This window comes from Canis aureus, chromosome 1, assembly GCF_053574225.1.
Source record: "Canis aureus isolate CA01 chromosome 1, VMU_Caureus_v.1.0, whole genome shotgun sequence".
In the NCBI taxonomy this organism is placed as follows: domain Eukaryota; kingdom Metazoa; phylum Chordata; class Mammalia; order Carnivora; family Canidae; genus Canis; species Canis aureus.
Genome location: NC_135611.1, coordinates 114,596,616 through 114,621,034, shown reverse-complemented (window position 1 = coordinate 114,621,034; position 24,419 = coordinate 114,596,616). Strand labels below are relative to the sequence as shown.

Here is a 24,419-nt window from a genome sequence, read left to right as displayed (position 1 = left end):
TCAACAGAAAACCATAGTCATTAACTTGAGATGTCAGACACCAGAGTTTGGGGTTTCCAGAGCAGTTAGAAATTGAAAGAAGAAATCCCAATATGGAGGGAGCTCCAGAAAGGAAGGACCTAAGTCTATATATAATTTATCTGAAGCTTTAAAGTGCTGGAAGAAAAAAGGGCTGTCAATACAGGATTCTATTTTTAAAGATTTTTAAAATTATTATTAATGAGAGACACAGAGAGAAAGAGAGGCAGAGACACAGGCAGAAAGAAAAGCAGGCCCTATGCAGGAAGCCCAGTACTGGACTCAATCCCAGGATCCTGGGACCACGCCCTGAGCCAAAGGCAGACACCCAACGGCTAAGCCACCCAGGGGTCCCGTCAATACAGGATTCTACATCCACTGAAAATATCCTGGAAGACTGAAGGCAAAATAAGACAGCTTCTCTCATTGCTGACATTCAGCAGGAAAAGAGAAAGGAGAAGAGATGGGTATTCCTATTTCCTTTAAGAGAGTGACTCATAAGGTGCTCAGATCACTTTCACTCACATATATCAAGCAACACCAACTGCCTCAGGTGCAGGGAAGGCTGGGAAATGTTGTCTTTGGTAGAACACTCTTGAATCCACTTAAAACTCAGGTTCTCTAAGTAAAGGAAGAAAGAGAGAATAAATATAGATACAATTAGGTGGAATCTTTACCACTCTTGCTTTTGGGCCAATTAGGTGATTGTGTGATGGCTGGATCTGTGGCATAAGGATGGAGGAGCAGCCAGATGGTAAGAGCCTAGAACCACTACGACATCATGCCCTCAAAACCAGCACTGCTCAGTACAAGTGTTATGTGAGCCACATATGTGATTTCGAATTTTCTAGTAGCCACATTTAAAATGTAAAAAAGAAATATATGAAATAGTATATGAACAATAAATATGTGCAATATATGAAATGAAAAAGAATATATCTAAAATATAATTTCAACAGATAATTAGTTTAAAAACTATTACTGATATTTTAGCCTTTTATGGTTAACAAAAATTCTGTACATACATCCATCTATTCCCTAGCTCTGCCCTTGGATAGAGTAGAACCAATGGTATTCCTGTAGCAGTCAGCCTACCTAGCACCCGCATCTTGGTCTCTACATACTGTTCTCCACTGGAAGTAACCACATCTTCTTGGAGAAATGGTTCTTTGTAGAACTGGAGCAGGGCAAAAACCATTAAAAATCTTATTTCAGGGGTACCTGGATGACTCAGTCAGTTAGGCATCCAAATCTTTTTTTAAAGATTTTATTTATTCGTGAGAGACAGAGACACAGGCAGAGGGAGAAGCAGGCTCCACCCAAGGAGCCCCTTGCGGGACTCGATCCTGAGACCACACCCCAAGTGGAAGGCAGATGCTCAACCACTGAGCCATCCAGGTGTCCCAGGCATCTGACTCTTGATTTCAATTCAGGTCATGATCTCAGGGTCGTGAGATTGAGCACTGCCGCATTGGGTTCTGTGCTCAGCGCAGAGTCTGCTTTTCCCTCTCTCCCTCTCCCTCTGACCCTCCCCTGTCTCTAAAATAAACAAATAAATAAATATTTTTTTAAAATCTTAATCCAGAAAGCAAGGTGGTGCTCAGAGAATGATAGGGACATACAAAAGGATATAGGCGCCCTCTTGAAAGTGTTTCCATTGACCTGATCTGGGACAACTAGAACATCAAAACATATAAGAGTAAAGAATTGCAATCTGGGATCCCTGGGTGGCGCAGCGGCTTGGCGCCTGCCTTTGGCCCAGGGCGCGATCCTGGCGACCCGGGATCGAATCCCACATCGGGCTCCCGGTGCATGGAGCCTGCTTCTCCCTCTGCCTGTGTCTCTGCGCCTCTCTCTCTCTCTGTGACTATCATAAATAAATAAAAATTAAAAAAAAAAAAAAAAGAATTGCAATCTACTGAGTAAAATCAGAAGTCATGAGTCTGTGCTGATATAAATTGACTGGTAAATATATAAATGAAGGAGAAGAGCAAAGCTCTTCCTGACAGTAGAATGCCAGGTAATAAACATAGAAAGAGAATGGCCGGTTGTAACTGTCCTGATGGTAACAGCCAGACAAGCACCATCGATGAATGCTAACACGAACAGGTCAGAGTTCAAGAGGGAATACGCATTGACCTAGTCTCAAAGCCTCCCCACACACTCACTTGTTACAAAGAGAAAATAGTAACTTTACAGTGGAGAAACTGGGCAGGCACCATCTGAAAAAAAAAATTTTTTTTGAAAAAAAAATTTTTTTAAATAAAAATTGCAGCAGCGCCTGGGTGGCTCAGTCAGTTAAGTGTCCGCCTTTGGCTCAGGTCATGATCTCCAGGTTCTGTGATGGAGCTTCGCATCGGGCTCCTTGTGTAAAGAGGAGGCTGCTTCTCCTTCTCCCTCTGCCTGCAGCTCCCCCTGCTTGTGCTCTCTCTCTCTCTCTCTGTGTCAAATAATTAAATCAAATCAGTCAACCAATCAATCAATATTCCTCAATTTCTGCAGTATATTTTATACTTAGAGCACAGCTCAGCTCACACTAGCTACATTTGAAGTCATCCATAGCTGTGTGTAACCCAGGAACCATACGGGACAGCACAGTTTCACATGGACCCCAACACCAAGTACAATGACAAATGTTCTTATTAAGGCATTTTAGTTAATATAACTTTTGTTTATAATAAAATGCATCCATGTGATTCCCCTCCCATGCCCGCAGAGAGAACACACACGCACACAATCACACACATACTGTGGTAGGCTGGACAGTGGCCCCCCCCAAAGATGCCCACCGCGACCCCTGGAATCTGTGGCTACTTATGCTACATGACAAAGGGACTTTGCAGATGGGATTAGGGGTTATGGATTTTAAAATACGGAAATTACCCTGGATTATCCTACTAGGCCCAATCTAAACAATGAGTCCTGAAAAGCAGAGAGCTTTCTTGGGCTGGAGGTAGAGAGAAATGTGGCAGAAGGGGGAAGTCAGAGAGATTCCAAGCATGAGAAGGATTTGCCACGCTGTTGCTGGCTCTGAGACTGTAGGATCTCCTGTGCCAAGACCAGAAAGAGGCCACCACGAGCTAAGGATAGACGCTCACAACGTCAAAAGAGAACAGGGACCTGTGTCTTGCAACTGCAAGGAACAGATTCTGCCAACAACTTGAATGAGCTTGGAAAGAGATTCTTCCCAGAACTCCCCAATTAAGAATCCGGCCAGCAGCACTTTGTTCAGCCTTGTGAGACCCACAGCAGAGAAACTACAGAGCCCACCTGGATTTCTGACTCGCAGGAATACAAGGTCTGTCTTATTTGGAGATGCTAAGTTTGTGGTAATTTGTTAGGGCACCAAAAAACCAAAAACAAAACCCCTTAAAAACCCAGTCCAGGGCAGCCCGGATGGCTCAGCGGTCTAGCGCCGCCTTCGGCCCAGGGCGTGATCCTGGAGACCCAGGATCGAGTCCCACGTCGGGCTCCCTGCATGGAGCCTGCTTCTCCCTCTGCCTGTGTCTCTGCCTCTCTCTCTGTCTCTGTGTCTCTCATGAATAAATAAATAAAATCTTAAAAAAAAAAAACAGTCCATGCAAACACACAGTCCCACACCACAAGGAGTATTTTTTCCTCATTTTTTTTATTTGCACAATTTTTATACAAAGTAGAAAAATAAACATTTCATTGGTTCCAAGTTTGAGAATTCACACACATAAGTATATAAATAATGATTTGCTGGCAATATATTAAGAAAAGTTGTCGATGTATGTATAAATAATATCTAGGATGTCAGGACAGGGCGCAGGAGTGTCTCGGGGATCACACACACAGGTCTCCACTGGCCACACATTTCAGGTCCCGGGTGAGGAGGCGGAAGACGTTGAACATGACAGAGGCTTCCAGGCAGCCGAGGGATTCCTGTGGGGAGGAAGGGCTGGGTCAGTGGCTGCCTATCATCTGGGATCCCAGTTGTCCCCAGATACAGGTCACTCCCTGGTCACCTTCTCTGGGGCATCATGGAGGCGCTGCAGCCAGTGGTGGAGGCGGCCTCGGGGCCGGGAGCCTGCTGGGGGCTGAGCTGGGGGCTGAGCTGGGACCTGTGGCAGAGGCGAGTGGCGTGTGAGGCAGAGCCTGGGGTGGCGGGGTGAGGTCCCCTATGCCCAGAAGCCATAGACAGGGCCCAGGTGCCCTGAGCACTCACACAGGCCTGGAGCTCGGAGTGGATGTGGCGCAGCGTGTGAAGGGGCTGGTCCAGGATGTCCCCCAGGGACGAGTCAGCCATGGCCTCCAGGACCTTCAGTGTCAAGGCCAGCTCAGCCTCCAAGGCCATGGGGCGCTCCCACACCTGAGGACAGGAGACAGAGACAGATGAGAGTTGCACACAGGAGAGAACAGGTGGGGAGGCCTGAGCAAGGGACAGGTAAGAGTGACAGCCAGGGGACAGGTGAGAGGGTACAGCCAAGGTGCTCAAAGCAGGATGTGGTGCTGGAGGGGAGGATGAGGAGAGAGGGACAAGTGAGAAGAAGGTGGAGGGGCCACCTAAGGAGCCAGAGGATCGGGACCAGGCAAGGGTAGGGGCAGGCCTGGCTGTGCCCTCACCTTCAGCTGCTGCAGGTCCCAGGTCCTGGGGAAGAGTCGGGGGCGGCAGCTCCAAGCCTTCTGGGAAAGCGACTCTTCCTGGAGAGGACAGGCGGAGGTCAGCCCCCAGCAGGAGGGACAGAGGGGAGAAGCCCACCCCAGTAGGACTGGGTGATGCTAACAACAGCAGGAGCCCAGGTTAACGTGCAGAAGGTGATAGAGGCACCTCCACCGCAGGAGGACAGGAGTCTGCCCGCTGCGGGACTGGGGGAGGTTAGCCTGGTGAGGGAAGGGGGCAGGTCCCCCTTTGGGGGGGTGCAGCATGGTAACCCAGAGAGGCAGAGGTGGAGCCTGGCCCCCAGCAGGTGGGGCAGAGGGAGACTCACAAAGGTGTCCTTGGCCCTCTTGAAGGCCTGCAGCTCTTGTGGGGACAGAGACTGGAACTGGGCCAAGTGGCAGCCCCGTGCATCTGCGAGGACCCCAAGGGGCTTGGGGAAAGGAACTGCTCCCGTCGCCGTCAGCACCACAGCTGTCAGCACCAGCACACAGCCCACGGCCGTATCTGTGATGGAAGGACCCACAGGTGAGGGGTTAGGGAGCATCAGGTGCGGACGGCGAGGATGCTTGCCTCCTCTGGGTAGGTGAGGGTTGGGGACTGTGAGGAGGGGCTCACCCAGCTTCATTCTTGGACCCTGGTCTCCTTCAGCGGATAGTGGAATCCAGATGTCCCCTCTGACACTGTCACCAGAGTCCTCGCCTGGTCTCGTTTGGCGTCTCTGACTTCAGTGTCTCCTCCTGGGTCGCAGCTGACTGCTCCGTCTGCGTCTCTGAACTTCCAGCTCTGTTTGCGATGGAATTCATGCCTGGGCCCCATGGCGCAGCTTTTAACCTGGACAGGTAGGCAATTCCAGCTGATGTAGGAAAAGTGAAAACACAACCCGAGCTTGACAGCCACCACCAGGGGAGGCCCCGGGCTGGGGAAGCCCAGAGCCGGCTGAGCAACTGGAGCGAAAGAGAAACTGGACTCTGGTTCAGTGTTTGCCCACGCGAAGGTGAGTTCTGAAGATGAATCCTCGGGGCTGGGGCAGCGGTGGCCACGCCACGAGGCGTCCCGGTGCCCCGCAAGGGGCTAGAGTCAGCCTCGGGTGGGAGGGCACAGAGGCACTTGCCTTTCCGCGGTTTGCCCTCATAATGCAGGCAGGGGAGGGAAGAGGCACCTTGGAACTTGGAACTTGCAAGAGGGAGGCTGTGTAAGGGACAGGGAAGCCTGCTGGGTGCAGGAAGAGGGGATCGGAAAGGCAAAACACTCAAGAACTAAGAGTGGACACCAGCTCTTCCCCACCTGTCCCCACCTGCTATTGACAGAGAACAGGGGAGGGGGACAGCCTCCGCGAACATCTTTCATTGTCCAGGAACAGGAAGGACCCAGGAATATGATGCTCTGCTAAGGAATTGGGCTGTGCCCCAGGACCCCAAGGGAGGCTCAGTTGTGACAAGTGCCTTCATGTATTCCCCGAGTACTTTCTCAGCCGGCACATTGTCAGGTGCTGACCAAAGTGCCAGGAATTGAGCACGGAGAACAAACAAACATAAAACAATCCTTTAAAAAAAAAAAAGATTTTATTTATTTATTCATGAGAGACACAGGCAGAGGGAGAAGCAGGCTCCATGAGGGAGCCCGATGAGGGAATCGATCCTGGGACTCTGGGATTACGCCATGGGCCGGAGGCAGGCGCTCAACCACTGAGCCACCCAGGGATCCCCCAACATAAAACAATCCTTCACAGAGCTCATTACTAGGGAAGAGTGACAGTGTTGTGGGGTGCGGGGTGCGGGGCTGGGGAGCACATGGCATGTATTATGTCAGGAAACAGAAAATGGGGGGAAATAATGCAGGAATGAGAGCAGCGTGCAGGAAGGAGTTTGTATTAATGAGGTGACCTAAGAAAATGACGTTGGAGCAAAGTCCTACAGGAAATGAGGCAGGGAGCTATGTGAAGATCTGAGGGAGGAGCCTTCTAGATAAAGGCAACAGTCAGTGCAAAAGGGAAACAGAGACACCCCGTTTTGTTTTAGTGTCTCACCTGGTCAAGGGGGTTTTGCCGCAATGTAGAATTGAATGCCCATGTTAACACCAAGCACATACTGTGCTCTGCCTACATTGCAAAGAAGTAGTAACCTGGGGACTCAGAGAGGTTAAGAGATCTGCCCAAGGTCACACAGCCAAGTAAGTGATAAGGGCAGAATTTTAAGGAATTTTGTCTGGCACCTTGACAGTAGCCATTGCAGTCTCTGGCCTTGTGTCGCTAGATCTTCTGGACCTGGAGGTGATGAATTTTTTGGACAGAATGTGTTGAGTCCTTTTTGACACTGACCCTCACTTGAACCCCTTCTTTCCCTCATTCATAATTCCAGAGACAGGGTAGACGGAAGTCCTCAGTTGGGAAAATCTTTGAGCTCTGACATATAAAAATGTTTCAAAACCAAGAGTGGGGATGTACCCAACTCACCTACCAGTGCACCTGTCCATTTCTGTCAACCTCAGGGGAGGAAACATTACATCAAGAGTGAATTCTGAAAACTGACATCTCATCTCAAAATTCCTAAACTTCATACTTGTCTTTCTTTCATTTTTTTTTTCTTTTCCTTTTTTATCGGGGTGGGTTGGTGACACAAGGAAAGGGAGAGAGATAATCTTTTTTTAAAATATATTTTATTTATTTATTCATGAGAGACACAGAGACACAGGCAGAGGGAGAAGCAGGCAGGAAGCCTGAAGCGGGACTCGATCTGGGGTCTCCAGGATCAGGCCCTGGGCTGAAGCCAGCGCTAAACCGCTGAGCCACCCAGGCTGCCCAGAGAGAGAGAATCTTAAGTAGGCTCCATGCCCAGTGTGGAGCTGGACTCAGGCTCGATCTCACAACCCTGAGATCATGACCTGAGCTAAAATCAAGAATCCAAGGCTCAAGGACTGAGCCACCCAAGTGCCTCCGTACTTGTTTTTCTTGGAAAGATAGTTCAGCGGGGTGGCTAAAGGCATAGGCTCTGGAACTAAAGGGTCTAGCATTCAGACCTGGCTCTAACCCTCACTAGCTGTGTGACCTTGAGAATGAGGCATGCAGTTAGCTGCAAAGATTGCCAGCCCACAAATCTGGACGAGTTAAAAAAGTACAATTGTTTCTGTACTTATGTGTGTGTGTGGTTATTTAATGGAGACCACTTATTAAGACCACACTATGACCTCACCTGGAAGCTTTATAAACACTATTTCAATGTACATTACTCATGTGCAAGGACAGTACGATACTGTCATTGTAGAGATGAGAAAACCAAGGCTCAGAGAGACGCAATGTGCCCAGAGTTACTCCAAAATTAAATGACAAGGTCAGAACAGAAATTCAAGTCACCAGAATTTCCTGGCTCAGCATTTTTACTGAACAGTGCACCCCAAAATGGTCACAGGGGAAACACCAACGCAAATGTGGTAATATTTAATAACTGGCAATAACTTAACACCAGCAGACAGAATGGCAGATATACACAGGAACTTGCAAATACAAGACATGCATAAGTAACAATCGAAAAAAAATAATAATTTAAGGGCTTTAGGACCTTTTACTACCAAATCCCTCAGGGATATATGTGGCCTCCCCACTGGGGAGATTCAAGAGTCACAGATTCGTACAGTCTCAAACTGGGAGTTGAAAGTTCAAATCCGAGGTGGGACCTGTCCTGGAGGAGGGGCTCTGGGGTTCTGGTAACCGCAGAGTAGAAACTTGTCCCTAGTACGAGGGGGTCAGTGATCAAGGCAGACTCCAGACTCGAGTCTCTTCCAGCCACACCTGGCGTCTGGAAGATCGTAGGGCAGCTCGACCCACGGAGATAGGCTGCATCCCGGAGAACTCGGTCTGGTCCTGGGAAGGTGCCCGCACCTCTCGTACCCCGTGCAGGCGGGTCGAGGTCCGGCCAGCGCACCTGAGAGCCGCCCCAGCCGCCTCGGCGCCCACTGGCCCAGACGCCCGCCCCCGCCCCCACTCCGTCCACCAGAGGGCCGCGACCTCAGACCCCCGCCTGCAGAGCTCCGGGCCGGCGGCGCCACCGCGGGGGTCAGAGACAAGGCCCGGAGTCCGCCACCAGCCTCAGGTCCCTCGTGAGCAGGCGCAGGAGGTTGAAGATCACGCTGGCTTCGTGGCACCGAGGCGAGTCCTGAGCCCGGGAAGGAGGCGGAGCGGGGGCTGAGCCAGGAATTCCCTCTCGGACGAGGTGCCCCCCCTGCTCGCCCTCCCGGCCTGCGCGCCCAGCCCCGTCGCAGCCGCGCGGTCCCGCCTGCAGTCGAACCGCTCCCCGCCCGCGCCACTCACAGCTCTCCGCCTCTGGGGACGCCTCCTCGGTGGCCGCACGGACTTGCCCCGGGAGCCTGGCCGGGCCAGCTCGAGCTGCGGGCGGAGCAGGAGGGACATGGAGACGCCGAAGGACCCAGGGTCCCTGGCACGCTGCCCCGTGGCCCTCCCGGCCGCACACCGAAGCCGGGATCGGGGGACACCGAGACCACGCGAGCCGTGACCGGGGAACAGACTGGCCAAGCGGGCGGGCCGGGCCCGGGGGCGCGGAGGCGCGGGGGGCGCGGGGGATGCGGGGGGATGCGGGGGCCGGAGGGCGCAGAGGCCCGGAGGGCGCGGAGGCCCCGGGGCCGCGCAGCGAGCGGGGAGGGCCCGAGGGTCCGGGGGCGCGGGCGGCACTCACGCAGGCCCCCACGTCCCGCCGCGCGGCCGCCAGCAGCTCCAGGGTCGGGCCGGTGCCGGGCAAGCTCTCGGGGCTCCGCAGGCGGCTCAGCACGGCCTGGGCGTCCTCCAGGCCCCGGGCCACCAGGCGGAGGCGCGCGCACGACTGCGGGGGGCGGCCGGGAGTCAGACAGGCCGCGGCCCCGGCCCGCGCCGCCCCCCACGGGCCCCCGCGACGGCTCGGCCGCCTCACCCAGGGCCGCGGAGGATCCCTCCTCGGGCGGAAGGAGCAGTTGCGCGGCCGCCAGCTCAGCGTGGCCTCCTCCTGCGGGGCGAGGCCGGGGTCAGGCCGGGCCTCCTCGCCAGGCCCGAAGCGCCCCGACGGCCGGCATTCCCGCACGCCCAACGCGCCCGGCCGCGACCGCGGCGCCGAGTGTGCCCGGGACCCCGCGGCCGAGGGCGGCGCGAACCGCGGCCCAGGGCGCCCCGCCGTGGAGCCGAGCCCGCCTGCAGGGGGCGCCCCTCGGGGACCGGCTCGGCCGCGCGGCGCCCGCCACCTCGGGGCTCCGCGTCCTGCCCCCAGACCCGAGCGGCGCCTGCTGGGCGCCCGCCCGGGGCCACGGCCGTCGCAGACCCGGGCCGCGGCCAGGACCCCGGGGGCCGCGTGGGGAGGCCCGGGCGTCACTCACGTAGCGGTCCCGCAGCGCCTTGACGGCCGCCAGCGCCCTGGGGTCCAGCGAGCGGTAGTGCGACAGGAGGCAGCGCCGGGGCGTCGCCGCGCCAGGCTCCGCCGCGTCGCCCGCCGCCACCAGCACCCACAGCGCCACGGCCACCGCGGCTGCGCCCCGCGGCCCCATCTCCGCTCCCGCAGCAGGCGAGCGCCGGCGGGCAAGAGGCCGAGCCCCGCGCTGGTGCTGCGAGCGCCGGCGCTGAGCGACCCCCGAGGCGGCGGCGGCGGGGACGGAGGAGCCCGGAGACGCCCTCGCGCCGTGGGCTCCGCGGGCTCCGTGGGCTCCGTGGGCTCCGCGCGCTCCGCGCTCCCCTGCGCCGTGCGGCCGGTGCCTCCGTCGTGCGGCGGCGGGACCTGCCTGCCACCGTCCCCGGGGGGTGCCCACCTTCGGCAGCGCCGCCCGCACCGTCCATGGCGGCTTTATGTGAGCGGCGGAGCGGCGGGGAGCAACGGGCTTTCCCGCGGCCCGGCTGAGCTTTCCGAACGTCAGCGCTGGCCGCAGGCCCGGGGGAAGCCGGCGGCGGGCGAGGACTTTACCCGCGCCCACGGTGCCAGCCCGGGCTCGGCCCCAAAATCTGCCTCCAGTTTTGGTCTCTGCCCCACTCTGTGTCCTTTTTCTTGTCATCAGCCTCGGAGTCCTTAACTCTGTTCTAGTGTAACAAGCGGCCGTTATGCGGTGCTCGCTGGGTACGAGACCCTGTAAGTAAACCGTACTCAGGGGTCATTTCTAATGCTGAAGAAAGGACAGGACAAGGGGTATCCTACTATCCTACTGTTACTTCCAGTTCTGTAGAGGAGAAAATTGAGATGCAGTAAAGCGAAGGTACTTTTCCAAGGTAGGCTGTACCTGGCAGAGGCTGGATTTGAACCTCCACCTGTCCAGCCCCAAGGCTTTCTAAGGCATAGTTGCCCCTGCCTATCTGACGCAGTCTCCTGTCTCTCCATCCCAGTTCATCTCATTCCATTCCTTTTCTCTCCCCTTGTGTAGAGGCCTCCCTTGTCTCTTGTTCCTGTTTCTGTCTCGGATTTTGTTTAGCTCCATCTGTATCTCATTCATTTTTCCAACAATCATCCACCTCAAGATCCCTCTGTCTTTCTCAATTGCTTGTTTTAGTTTAAAAATAAAATCTACTTCACCTTGGAACTACTGTCAAAAAACAAAAACCACACAAAGCCCAAAAAACTGAAAAACAAACCTACTACTTTTTCTGATAAAATTAGCAACGCCGGTACATGGAAAATGCAGAAGTGCATAGAGAAAAAAATACCCACCTGTAACTCCACCACCTGATTCTCTCCCCTCAGCCTAGTTCTGGAATCATGTGTCCAATGTGTAGGAATTTCTAAGCCTATTTGTTTGTGCATATGTTTTCTTTTCTTTTTTAAAGATCTTATTTATTTATTCATGAGAGACACACACATACAGAGAGAGAGTGAGAGAGAGGCAGAGACACAGGCAGAGGGAGAAGCAGGCTCCAGGCAGGGAGCCCGACGTGGGACTCGATCCCTGGTCTCCAGGATCATGCCCTGGGCTGCAGGCAGCCCTAACCCGCTGAGCCACCCGGGCTGCCCCATATGTTTTCTAATTACCAAAGTAACACATTCAAAAATTCAGTCAATACACAAACCTAGAACTTGGAGAGTTAGAGGAAGTCTTTAATCCCACCTCCTGGAGGTAATTCTGTTTAACAATTAGTAGCAATTCCACCTGCTATCTCCCTCTCTCCCCCCTCTTTTTTTTTTTCTTTCTAGGATCAATTCCTCCTAAATGGAAACCAGGCTGTGTACAGTTTGGTAGCCTACTTTTTATGTCTTACCATTATCTCTCATTTGCATTTCTCCACATCTTTAATTATACTGTATCACTTAGGGCCCCAGGAGGAAACAGATGGCCCAATCAATTTAGGATAATTTGAGGTGGGTTTAATACCAGGAGTATTTACAAAGGGTTTGAATGGTGAAGGTAAAGGACAAGGGGTAGTGCAAGGCTTTGGGGCCCTGGGTAGGTGAATGTCCGTCATCCTTAGGCCCAGAGAGGGGAGAGAGGGGAAAAAGTGGTTACCTGACGTGGGAAGGACAATCTTGTTCACAGGATGGACAAATACACAAACTGTAGTGGCCCTGTAGGGAGGAAGCCTGGGGATTAAATATACTCTGACCTCTCAAAGAATAAATACTCTATTTTCCTCTCCTCAGGCCTACTGCTAGGCTCCCAATTGGCTACACCGAATGGAGGCCAAAGGCCAGCCTCCTGGGGTCCAGAGCAGGGTGAAACAGTCAGTAAGAAGAGTGGGGCTGGAGAGGCAATAGAAAACATCGCACATGTACCACTATTAAGGCTTCCATTCTAACGGGATCATTTAGAAACCAATCCCCTCTTGGTGGCATTGATGCTATTTCCAGGTTTTGTTAAAGCCATGGTTCTCAAGGCCGATAGAGAGAGAGGCAGCATTTTTTTTTTCATCCTCTTAGCAGCCAAAATTTTTAAGTTGAATAAGTTAACCTCATTGATTTTTTCTTTCATGGGTTGTGCTTTTAGTGTCTAAAAAGTCATCACCAGATCCAAGGTCCCCTAGCTTTTCTCCTGTGCTGTGTTCTAGGAGTTTATAATTTTTTTTTAAATGAAGCTGCTTTAAATATCTTGCTTCTTTTTTTTTTTTTAATTTATTATAGTCACACAGAGAGAGAGAGACACAGGCAGAGGGAGAAGCAGGCTCCATGCATCAGGAGCCCGACGTGGAATTCGATCCCGGGTCTCCAGGATCGCGCCCTGGGCCAAAGGCAGGCGCCAAACCGCTGCGCCACCCAGGGATCCCTAGGAGTTTATAATTTTGCACTTTATATTTAGAGCTACGCTACATGGTGAGTTAAGTTTGTGAAACATATAAGGTCAGATTCGTGTTTTCTGCATGTAATGTCCAGTTGTTTCAATACCATTTGTTGAAAAGACTATCTTTTCTCCGTTAACATGCCTCTCAAAGATCATTGACTATATTTGTGTGGGTCTGTTCCTGGACTCTCCACTCTGTCCCACTGATTTGTCTAGCCCTTCCCAACACCACAGTGTCTGCACTCTTGCAACTTCATAGGGAGCCTTGAAGTCAGATACTGTCAGTCCTCCAACTCTCTTCTTTTCCTTTAACATTGTGTTAGCTGTTCTGGCCTTCTGGAATCTCTGTATAGACTTTCAGTTTGTTGATATCCACAAACTCACTTGCTGTGACTTTGATTAGATTGTGTTAAATCTACAGATTAGGTTGGGAAGTGCTGACATCTTGACAATAGGGAGTCTTCCTATCCACGTACATGGACTATCTCCGTTTTTAGATCTTCTTTGGTTTCGCTCATTAGAGTTTTAAAATTTTCCTCATATAGATTTTGTTCACACTTTGTTTAGATTTGTACCTAAGTATTTCATTTTTGGGGGTGCTAATGTAAATGGTGTTTTTAACTTCAAATTCAACTTGTTCATTGCTTTTTATTTTTTCCTAAGTAGGCTCCACATTGAGATCAAGAACTGAGCAGAAATCAAGTTGGTCACTTAACTGACTAAGCGACCTAGGCACCCCCGTCCATTCCTTTTGTACAAGAAAAGCATAGACTTTTGTATGTTAACCTTGTGTCCTGCAACCTTACTATAATCACGTATAATCATGTATTGGTTCAGAGATTTTTTTTAATGCATAATATTAAATACACAAGACTATGAAGAAAATTCATTATATTGAAATCCAGTTACCAAAACATAAAAACAAGTTTATAATAAGCAATGTATATGCCCCTTTATTAATGCATTATGTAATGCGATATTGCAACAGGTTTTTAAATTTTTTTGCAACAGGCTTAACAACTATTCTCTCTCTGTGTTTCTAATGAATAAATAAAATAAAATAAAAATGAACTCAAAATGGATCACAGACTTAAATGTAAAATATGAGACTTTTAGGGGAAAGAATACAAAGAATATCTTTGGGATCTAGAGTTAGGCAAAAAGGTTTTAGACTTGACACCAAAGGCTCAATCTGTAAGAGGACAATTCATCACCTGGATATGACCGAAAACTTTTCCACTGCAAGAGACCATGTTAAGAGGCTAGAAAGATGAACTAAAGACTGAGAGGAAATGTTTGCAAACTGTCTATCTGATCAAGGACTGTGCCTTGAGGAACTACAAGGAACTCTGGAAACTCAACAGTAAAAACTTAAACTTCCAAAGGTGCCTGACTAGCTCAGTGGGAGAGCCTGTGACTCTTCGTTTTGGGGTCGTGAGTTCGAGCCCCTGTCGGGTGAAGAGATTAGTTAAATAAATAAAAATTTTAAAAATTAAACCGTCCAAATGGGAAATGGGCAAAAGATGTGAAGAGACATTGTACCAAAGAAGATACACAGATGGGAAATAAGCACGTAAAAAGATGTTCCACACTATTAGCTATTAGAGAGATGCAAATTAAAACCACAATAAGATCTTATTACACAGCTATCAGAATGACTAAACTAAAAAGTAATGACAACATCAAATGCTGGTGAGAATGTAGGAGAAATTGATCACCCATTGTCGGTGTGAGTGCAGAAATGGTACAGCCACTCTGGAAAAGAAGGGTTGGCAGTCTCTTAAAAAAACTAGTCATGCAACCGCCACATGACCTAGCAGTTGTGTTCCTGGGCATTTATCCCAGAGAAATGGAGAGTCGTGTTCCCACAAAATCTCACATGTGAATGTTTACAGCAGTTTTATTTGTAACAGTCAAAAATCGGAAACAATCCAGATGTCCTTTAACAGGTGGTAATTAAACAAACTATAGTACATACATAATATGGAATACCATTCAGCAATAAAAAGGAGTAAACTCTTGATACACAACTGTCTGTGTAAAGCTCCAGGGAATTATGCCGAGTGCAAAAAGCCCATCCCCAAAAGTTACACACGATAGGATTCCATTTATACAACACTCTTGAAATGACAGGATTATAGGGGTGCCTGAGTGGCTCAGTAGGGTAAGCATCTGCCTTCAGCTCAGATCATGATCTCGGGCTCCTGGGCTTGCACCCCACCTCGGGCTCCTGGATCAGTGGGGAGTTTGCTTCTCCCTTTCCCTCTGCCCCCCACCCCAGCTTGTGCTCTCTCTCTAGCTTGCTCTCTCTCTAAATAAATAAAATCTTTAAAAAAGAAAGAAAGAAAGAAACAACAGAATTATAGAAATGCAGAGCAGATTAGTGGCTTCGAGGGCTTAAGAGGGATGGAAGGGAGTGAGGGACCTTTGTGGTGTTAAATTTTCTGTATCCCGACTGAATCAATGTGATATCGTATTATAATTTTACAAGACGTTACCATCGGGAGGAAACTGGGTAAAGGGCATATAGGATCTCTTTGTATTATTTCTTACAACTGTGTGTAAATCTAGAATTACATCAAAATAAAAAGCTTAATCACAATCACACACAAATATTATGTATTGCCTTGGAGCTATATGATGCATTCTCAAAATGCATAAAAAGGTTTTCAAACATATATATCCCAAGTTAATAGTGGGGTATCTCGGGAGGGCATGGGAACTGGGGAGATGGTCCTTGGCATATTTAATCTCATCAATAATATTTTAGTTCCCGAGGGAGCTGGCTGGCTGTCAGTGGAGTGTGTGACTCTTAATCTTGGGGTTGTGAGTTTGAGCACCACATTGAGTGTAGAGATTACTTAAAAATAGAATCTTTAAAAAATAGTATTTTATTTACTTACCAGGAAAAGGATTTCTACTTGAGTAATTAAAAATTTAAACCAACTCAGAGTGCCTGGCTGGCTCAGTTGGTGGAGCGTGCAACTTTTGAGCTCCAGGTCATGAGTTCCAGCCCCACACTGGGCATAAAGATTGCTTAAAAAGAAAATCTTAAAAAAAATGAAAATAAAACCAACTCATCAGATATGGGGGAAATGCTAACTCATTGATTCCTTAATTCCTAGCAGGATGAAAACATTCTGAGAGCTTTCTAAGAGTTCGAGCATGTTGAGCTGATCTCTATACCTGCTAATATGGCTGAGTAAACGCTGGGCTTGTCCTCCAACCTTCTGCTACTGTGCTGATGATCTCTACTTACCAGATCTTTCTTCAGCCTTTACTGGGCCCTCAGACACTGCAGCTGTGAGGCTCCTCTGCCCTCTGGCTTATGGTTGGGTTCAGCCAATAGGAGGTGCTGGCAGGAGATTGAAGGGAGGTGGTGAGCAAGGTTGGTTCTACTCCTGGTTCCCTCCCTGTGGGGCTGAGGTATGAAGGCGACTGTGTTCCTTTTCCTCTAAGGACAGCCTCATCTCACTACGATGATACCATCTCTCCGTGTTGCTAGCCTCTGGGTGCAACACCATCCCTTGCTAGTTCCCTTAACCTGCCCACTTTGGCCCAGATGACATATTTGCGTAGGTCACCTGCTTCCTATATATTTCACTTTTTCCCCCTGAGTTGTTTTTTCACTGAAATTTTTTTAAAGATTTTATTTATTTATTTGAGAGAGAGAATACAAGCAGGGAGGAGGGGTAGAAGAAGAGAGAGAAGCAGACTCCCCACCAAGCAGGGAGCCTGATGAGGGGCTTGATCCCAGGATCCTGAGACCATGACCCGAGCTGAAGGCAGGTGCTTAACTGACTGAGCCATCCAGATGCCCCTATTGAAATTTTTATTGAGATAATTGTAGCTTTGCATGCCACTGTAAGAAATAACACAGGGAATCCTGTGCTCTTTATCCAATTTCTCCCAATGGTTACATCTTACAAAATTATGGTACAATATCACAACCAGGCAATTGACATTGATACAATCCACCCATTTTATTAAGAGATCCTCAGTTTAAAAAAAAAAAAAGAGATCCTCAGTTTTACTGTAAACAGTGCGTGGATGTGTGTGCAGTTTTGTAATAGAGTAGTGGTCTCAAATGGTGGTCCAAGAAACCTCTCTATTAGGCCCCTCTCTAACTGCTCAGTCAGTTAAGCACCTGCCTTCGGTTCAGGTTATGATCTCAGGGTCGGTCCCGGGATGGAGCCCCGATCAGGCCCCCTGCTCAGTGGGGAATCTGCTTCTCCCTCTGCACCACACCTCATGTTCTCTCTCTCAAATAAATAAATAAAATCCTAAAAAAATAAAAAGAATCTACATCTGCTACCTCCCTGTGTCCAATCCCACAGCGCTCCACTCTTCCTGCTGTTAGCAATTCTATTTGTAGTTCTTTGGCCTTTGAAGACATGTGGTTGCATTTCAGCCCCGAAGTGTATACCAGTTAAGGACACCTTTGGTGGCAAATAACCAAAAACCCAACTCAACCTGGCTTGAATGATGGGCAATTTATGGACTTATAAAACTAGAACTCCAGGGTTAAGGTGAGACTTTAGGTAAGGTTTGATCCTGTAGGACAGCACAAGCTTCCCAGTCTTTATCTTTCAGGTCTCCCTTGTTTACCCTTACAAATGCCACGATGGGGGGGGGGGGATCCCTGGGTGGCTCAGCAGTTTAGCGCCTGCCTTTGGCCCAGGGCACGATCCTGGAGTCCCAGGATCGAATCCCAGGATCGAGTCCCACGTCCCAGGATCGAGTCCCACGTCGGGCTCCCGACATGGAGCCTGCTTCTCCCTCCTCCTGTGTCTCTGCCTCTCTCCCTCTCTATGTCTATCATAAATAAATAAATAAATCTTTTTTTAAAAAAATGCCACGATGGGTGCTAGCAGCTTGTCTGGCTTTACACTTCCTTATTCTTCAGTAGGTAGAAGACAGCCTCTTTCCCCAAGATTTCCAGGACCCAGATTTATTCTGATCAGTTTGGCTTAGGTGCCATATCGTTAACAAACCCAATCACTGGAGACAGGCAGACAACTAAGGCAAATGGCTGCAGCCAGGTCACATACCCCATCCCAGAGGTGGGGGGGGGATCAACTCACCGTCCCCAAACTATCTGGATCTCCAGTTCAAATGGGGGGTGCTGGGATGGGTGGGGAAGAAGTAATGGAAACTTGGAAAGTATGCTGCATGGACACTTTAGGGGATCCTTTCTACTGTTTCCTGAGAATTTCCCTCACGATTTTTCAGAGTTCTTACATTTCGACCATTTTGATGTTTCTTAAAACCTCTATGCCTTTGGAGCTTCTGGATGGCTCAGTCTGTTAAGCGTCTGCCTCTTAATTTCAGCTCAGGTCATGAGTGTCGTGAGATCAAGCCTCGCGTTGGGCTCTGTGCTCAGCCCCGAGAATGCCTAAGATTCTCTCTCTCTCTCTCTCTCTCCCTCTGTCCCTTTCCACCCCTACGTTTGTGCATGCATTCTCTTTAAAAAAATAAAACAAAAAAATAAAAATAAATAAACAACAACAAAACACACCTCTATGCCTTTGAAGAAGAAAACATACACTGAAAAAAAATAACTTTCTTATTAATGCTGAGGAAAACTTACATTTGAAAAAAAATCACAACTTGCCTGTAATGATCAATATTAATGAATTTAATTACAACTCATTAGAGGTGGTCTCATGTTGGAGGCTTGGTTGAACATGCTCAAAACATACTTAAGCTCTTCCACACATGGACAGATGAGTCTCTACAGATGAGAGATAGTAGAGCATCAACCACAATAACGCAGGCTGTCCCAGGGCCACATCTGGGAGCTGTGTGAGCTTGGGCAGGACTCCCAGCCGCTTGTATCTCAGTTTTCTCATTGGAAAAACACCAGCTAAGAAGAGGAACTGTGTGGCAATGCTGCTGAGGAGAACAGAGTAGTAGATGCAAGGGAAGAGCTTCCACTGGGGCCTCAAAGATGGGATGTGTTCGGTCTGATTCAGCTATGATTATTATTAACCACTGAAAAACTCCTGTCAATCACTCCACTTTTCACATGTATAATTGGTAAAGGAACACATGTCATTTAAAAGACTAAGAAACACCCAATGAGGAAAAGCCAGAGAATACAGCGGGGAATACTCAGGGTGAAACAGAGCAAGACAGGACTGTAAGGACAAGAAGAGGCTGCCTACGAGGCACCCACATACGAAGGCCCCGAGGGCAGACACTTGCGTGGGGACACCTGCCACTCTTGTCACTGGGAAAGGAAGGAGGTGGTGTGCTATCCGTTCATTCCTAGGGCGCAGGAGAAAAACCAAGGCAGGCGGAAAAGACAAACAGCTGTCCAGAAAACTGACACAAGCGGTTGGCTCAGGATAGAGGGTTGGGGCCGAGCCCGGGCTGGCACCGTGGGCGCGGGTAAAGTCCTCGCCCGCCGCCGGCTTCCCCCGGGCCTGCGGCCAGCGCTGACGTTCGGAAAGCTCAGCCGGGCCGCGGGAAAGCCCGTTGCTCCCCGCCGCTCCGCCGCTCACATAAAGCCGCCATGGACGGTGCGGGCGGCGCTGCCGAAGGTGGGCACCCCCCGGGGACGGTGGCAGGCAGGTCCCGCCGCCGCACGACGGAGGCACCGGCCGCACGGCGCAGGGGAGCGCGGAGCGCGCGGAGCCCACGGAGCCCACGGAGCCCGCGGAGCCCACGGCGCGAGGGCGTCTCCGGGCTCCTCCGTCCCCGCCGCCGCCGCCGCCTCGGGGGTCGCTCAGCGCCGGCGCTCGCAGCACCAGCGCGGGGCTCGGCCTCTTGCCCGCCGGCGCTCGCCTGCTGCGGGAGCGGAGATGGGGCCGCGGGGCGCAGCCGCGGTGGCCGTGGCGCTGTGGGTGCTGGTGGCGGCGGGCGACGCGGCGGAGCCTGGCGCGGCGACGCCCCGGCGCTGCCTCCTGTCGCACTACCGCTCGCTGGACCCCAGGGCGCTGGCGGCCGTCAAGGCGCTGCGGGACCGCTACGTGAGTGACGCCCGGGCCTCCCCACGCGGCCCCCGGGGTCCTGGCCGCGGCCCGGGTCTGCGACGGCCGTGGCCCCGGGCGGGCGCCCAGCAGGCGCCGCTCGGGTCTGGGGGCAGGACGCGGAGCCCCGAGGTGGCGGGCGCCGCGCGGCCGAGCCGGTCCCCGAGGGGCGCCCCCTGCAGGCGGGCTCGGCTCCACGGCGGGGCGCCCTGGGCCGCGGTTCGCGCCGCCCTCGGCCGCGGGGTCCCGGGCACACTCGGCGCCGCGGTCGCGGCCGGGCGCGTTGGGCGTGCGGGAATGCCGGCCGTCGGGGCGCTTCGGGCCTGGCGAGGAGGCCCGGCCTGACCCCGGCCTCGCCCCGCAGGAGGAGGCCACGCTGAGCTGGCGGCCGCGCAACTGCTCCTTCCGCCCGAGGAGGGATCCTCCGCGGCCCTGGGTGAGGCGGCCGAGCCGTCGCGGGGGCCCGTGGGGGGCGGCGCGGGCCGGGGCCGCGGCCTGTCTGACTCCCGGCCGCCCCCCGCAGTCGTGCGCGCGCCTCCGCCTGGTGGCCCGGGGCCTGGAGGACGCCCAGGCCGTGCTGAGCCGCCTGCGGAGCCCCGAGAGCTTGCCCGGCACCGGCCCGACCCTGGAGCTGCTGGCGGCCGCGCGGCGGGACGTGGGGGCCTGCGTGAGTGCCGCCCGCGCCCCCGGACCCTCGGGCCCTCCCCGCTCGCTGCGCGGCCCCGGGGCCTCCGCGCCCTCCGGCCTCCGCGCCTCCGGGCCCCCGCATCCCCCCGCATCCCCCCGCATCCCCCGCGACCCCGCGCCTCCGCGCCCTCCGGGCCCGGCCCGCCCGCTTGGCCAGTCTGTTCCCCGGTCACGGCTCGCGTGGTCTCGGTGTCCCCCGATCCCGGCTTCGGTGTGCGGCCGGGAGGGCCACGGGGCAGCGTGCCAGGGACCCTGGGTCCTTCGGCGTCTCCATGTCCCTCCTGCTCCGCCCGCAGCTCGAGCTGGCCCGGCCAGGCTCCCGGGGCAAGTCCGTGCGGCCACCGAGGAGGCGTCCCCAGAGGCGGAGAGCTGTGAGTGGCGCGGGCGGGGAGCGGTTCGACTGCAGGCGGGACCGCGCGGCTGCGACGGGGCTGGGCGCGCAGGCCGGGAGGGCGAGCAGGGGGGGCACCTCGTCCGAGAGGGAATTCCTGGCTCAGCCCCCGCTCCGCCTCCTTCCCGGGCTCAGGACTCGCCTCGGTGCCACGAAGCCAGCGTGATCTTCAACCTCCTGCGCCTGCTCACGAGGGACCTGAGGCTGGTGGCGGACTCCGGGCCTTGTCTCTGACCCCCGCGGTGGCGCCGCCGGCCCGGAGCTCTGCAGGCGGGGGTCTGAGGTCGCGGCCCTCTGGTGGACGGAGTGGGGGCGGGGCCGGGGGCGGGGGCGGGGGCGGGCGTCTGGGCCAGTGGGCGCCGAGGCTGCTGGGGCGGCTCTCAGGTGCGCTGGCCGGACCTCGACCCGCCTGCACGGGGTACAAGAGGTGCGGGCACCTTCCCAGGACCAGACGGAGTTCTCCGGGATGCATTGCCCTATGTTCTTAGGAAGTCGTTCAGGAAGAAACTTCAAATGTTCACTTTGGCTACTGACATGTCCCCCTCCCTGTCCCCCACCTCCCCTGCAACCAGAGAAGGTCTTACTTAAGTCCTTGCGTGGATTATTCTCACCATAATGAGGCTGGACCTCTCATTTGAACCTTCAACACCTCCTTTGAGATTCTATGAATTTGAGTGCCTGGGTGGCTCAGTGGGTTAAGCCTCCCATTCTTGATCTCAGTTCAGGTCTTGATCTTAGGGTCATTGAGTTCAAGCCCCAGGCTGGGCATGTTGGGCATCACGCTGGGTGTGAAGCCTGCTTTAAAAAAAATTCTATGAATCTGATTCTTGTATCTCCTCACCTGAGCCGGTCTCATTTATTGAGGGAATTAGGGATCGCATATGTCAGAGTTCCCAATTATTGTGATATTTTTGGATCCTACTATTTATGTGTCCTCCTATATGTATGCCCTGTGTCCCTGTGCTTTCACCAGTTTCTCCTGATATTTATTTCTCACTTATTAAATGGTGTTACACTTACTTGTGTGAGCAATCATTTGGGGATAGTGTAAAGTGGAGGAAGCTCCACTTTGGACTCATACTCGAATTTGATACCCAGATGGGACATTTATTTGTGAAGTGACTATTGGTAATATACTAACCTATAGTTTCTTCATCTGAAAATAGCTTAGTGATACTTCTCTTCGAAAGATTCACTTATTCAATCATGCACTCATTCTACACGGATCGTGTTTCCTGGTTGCCAGCTATCTGCTAGGTGTTGGGGGTACAGAGCCCTGCAGCCCCTGTCCTCAGGGAGCTTCATACTGGAGAAGGAGCTGATCATCAATTTGAGGAGCAGAGAGGAGGCCAGTGCAGGGGAGTCCAGAGCTCCACGAGAGGGGTGTCTGGGAGCGAGGTTAGCCAGGTGAACAAGGGCCAGGTCCTGAGACATCTGTGAGACCTTCAAAGCACTTGGATTTCCTGGACGACACGTAGGGAGTCCTTGCAGGATTTAAAGCAAGAAAGTCACTGCTCCGGGATCCCTGGGTGGCGCAGCGGTTTGGCGCCTGCCTTTGGCCCAGGGCACGATCCTGGAGACCCGGGATTGAATCCCACGTCGGGCTCCCGGTGCATGGTGCCTGCTTCTCTCTCTGCCTGTGTCTCTGCCTCTCTCTCTCTCTGTGTGTGACTATCATAAATAAATAAAATTTAAAAAAAAAAAGAAAGTCACTGCTCCAATTTATATTTCTCAAGCCTCATAAGAGGAGAGGGGGACGGGCATGCCTAAGAGTGGATGAGGGAGTCTAGGTGTGATATGACGGTGAGTTAGATCTCAGTGGGGCAGAGAAGATGGTGATAGGTATTCATACCTTTTGTGGATTCGAAACAATATAAGGAAACCAATTATACCTGACCACATAGGTAGAAGTATCTCCAGTATGGTAAAGAAGACAGTATGATTGTAGCAGTTAAAAATGTGAACCCTGGGAGCACCTTGGTGGTGCAGTTGGTTAAACATCCAAATCTTGTTTCTGGCTCAGGTCATGATGCCAGAATCATGAGATAGAGCCCTGTGTCAGGCCTCAGGGCTCAGTGCAGAGTCTGCTTGAGGCTCTCTCTCCCTCTCCCTCTGCTCCTCCCCTTCTCTCTCTCTCTCTCTAAAATAAACACATCGTTTTTTTTGTTTTTTTTTTTTAAATGAACTCTGAGGCCAGAGAGATCTTAGAGTCTCAATTCTGCTCACTTAGTTACTGTGTGACCTTGGGCAAGTCACTTCAACTCTTAGTTTCCAATCGATAAAAATTTTATAATATCTTTCCTCATTTCCTCAACAGGTGGTTGTGGGAATCAATAGCATTAAATCAGGGCCGCCTGGGCGGCTCAGTGGTTGAGCGTCTGCCTTCCATTCAGGGCGTGATCCCTGAGTCCAGGATGGAGTCCTGTATCGGGCTCTTTGTGGGGAGCCTGCTTCTCCCTCTGCCTATATCTCTGCCTGTCTCTCTCTGTGTCTCTCATGAATGAATGAATAACATCTTAAAAAAAAAAAAAGCATTAAACCATGTCAACTGCCAGTCCCTGGCACAAAGTCAGGGCTCAATATTAAATCCATTTATCATTACTTTAAAAAAAGTTTTAACATGTAAACCATCAAAAAAGAGAGGAAATGTTATCCTAGGGTCGTATCTCTAAAACAGATAAAGGAGACAGAGCTGTTCCCCGCCCAACAAAAATTTCTCCTGTCTTTTTGGCAGATCCCCTCCACCACGCCATTCTTGGGTGAATCTTGATTGACCTAAAGCCAATCAGGGATTCTTGTTCCTCTTGCCTGGGATTAGCGTGGGCATGACTATGTGACTATGTATCAGCCAGGACCCTGCAGCACACCAACGTCACAGTCGAATGAGGTAAGGGACTTATTTAAGCAGCAATGTTCAGAGGCAGGGTATGGCTAATGGAAACCAACAAAGGGAGCATCGCAGGCCCAGCCAATAGCCAGAAACTATTACCACCCCTAAACTGGAAGGGACGTGGCAGGGAGAGGTTTACCAGTCCCCTGACAGAGATTCTGGAACACCACTGCTGCCAGCATACAGCCCAGCAAGGATGTAGACAGGGGAGTGAATACCCAACTGCTCTCCCTACAGCCCTCAATTTTCTGCTGACGCCTCCCATTGGCCAAACCCAGCTGGAAGACAGAAGGTAAGGGAGTCCCAGTTGATGCGATCCAGATTCTGAGACCTGGGACAGAGCAGAGAGTGAATCCAGAGGAAAAAAGAGACGATATGTTTCATGGTGATCCCGTTCTGGCTGCTGATGAGAGGAATTTGGTTTGAGGGAAGACAGGTGCTCTGAGAAAGTTGTTTGCTGTTGTTGTTGGTTTTTTTTTTTTAAAGATTTTATTTATTTGACAGAGACAGGTGGGGAGCAGAAACAGGAGGAGCGACAGGCAGAGGGAGAGGGAGAATCAGGCTCCCCACAGGGAGCAGGGAGCCCAACTTGGGGCTCATTGCAGGACCCTG

The 24,419-nt window shown here is 52.0% G+C and overlaps 1 protein-coding gene across 1 annotated transcript; it reads right to left on the bottom strand.

Moving 5' to 3' along the window:
• Positions 1 to 3,825: 3,825 nt before the first annotated feature.
• On the bottom strand, positions 3,826 to 5,267 carry IFNL3 (interferon lambda 3). The gene is made up of 6 exons (XM_077864133.1): positions 5,258 to 5,267; positions 4,971 to 5,146; positions 4,606 to 4,683; positions 4,208 to 4,351; positions 4,008 to 4,103; positions 3,826 to 3,924 (listed from the first exon to the last, which is right to left on the bottom strand). The coding sequence occupies exons 1-6, from the start codon at positions 5,265 to 5,267 to the stop codon at positions 3,826 to 3,828; spliced, it is 603 nt and encodes a 200-aa protein (XP_077720259.1).
• Positions 5,268 to 24,419: the final 19,152 nt, after the last annotated feature.

What these genes read in the sequence shown, in the direction of transcription:
- IFNL3 (XM_077864133.1), bottom strand. An exon ending in GGGACCTGCAGCAGCTGAAG is followed by an intron (nt 4,352 to 4,605) that starts GTGAGGGCACAG and finishes TCCTGTCCTCAG; the next exon opens with GTGTGGGAGCGCCCCATGGC. An exon ending in ACTCCGAGCTCCAGGCCTGT is followed by an intron (nt 4,104 to 4,207) that starts GTGAGTGCTCAG and finishes CCTCTGCCACAG; the next exon opens with GTCCCAGCTCAGCCCCCAGC.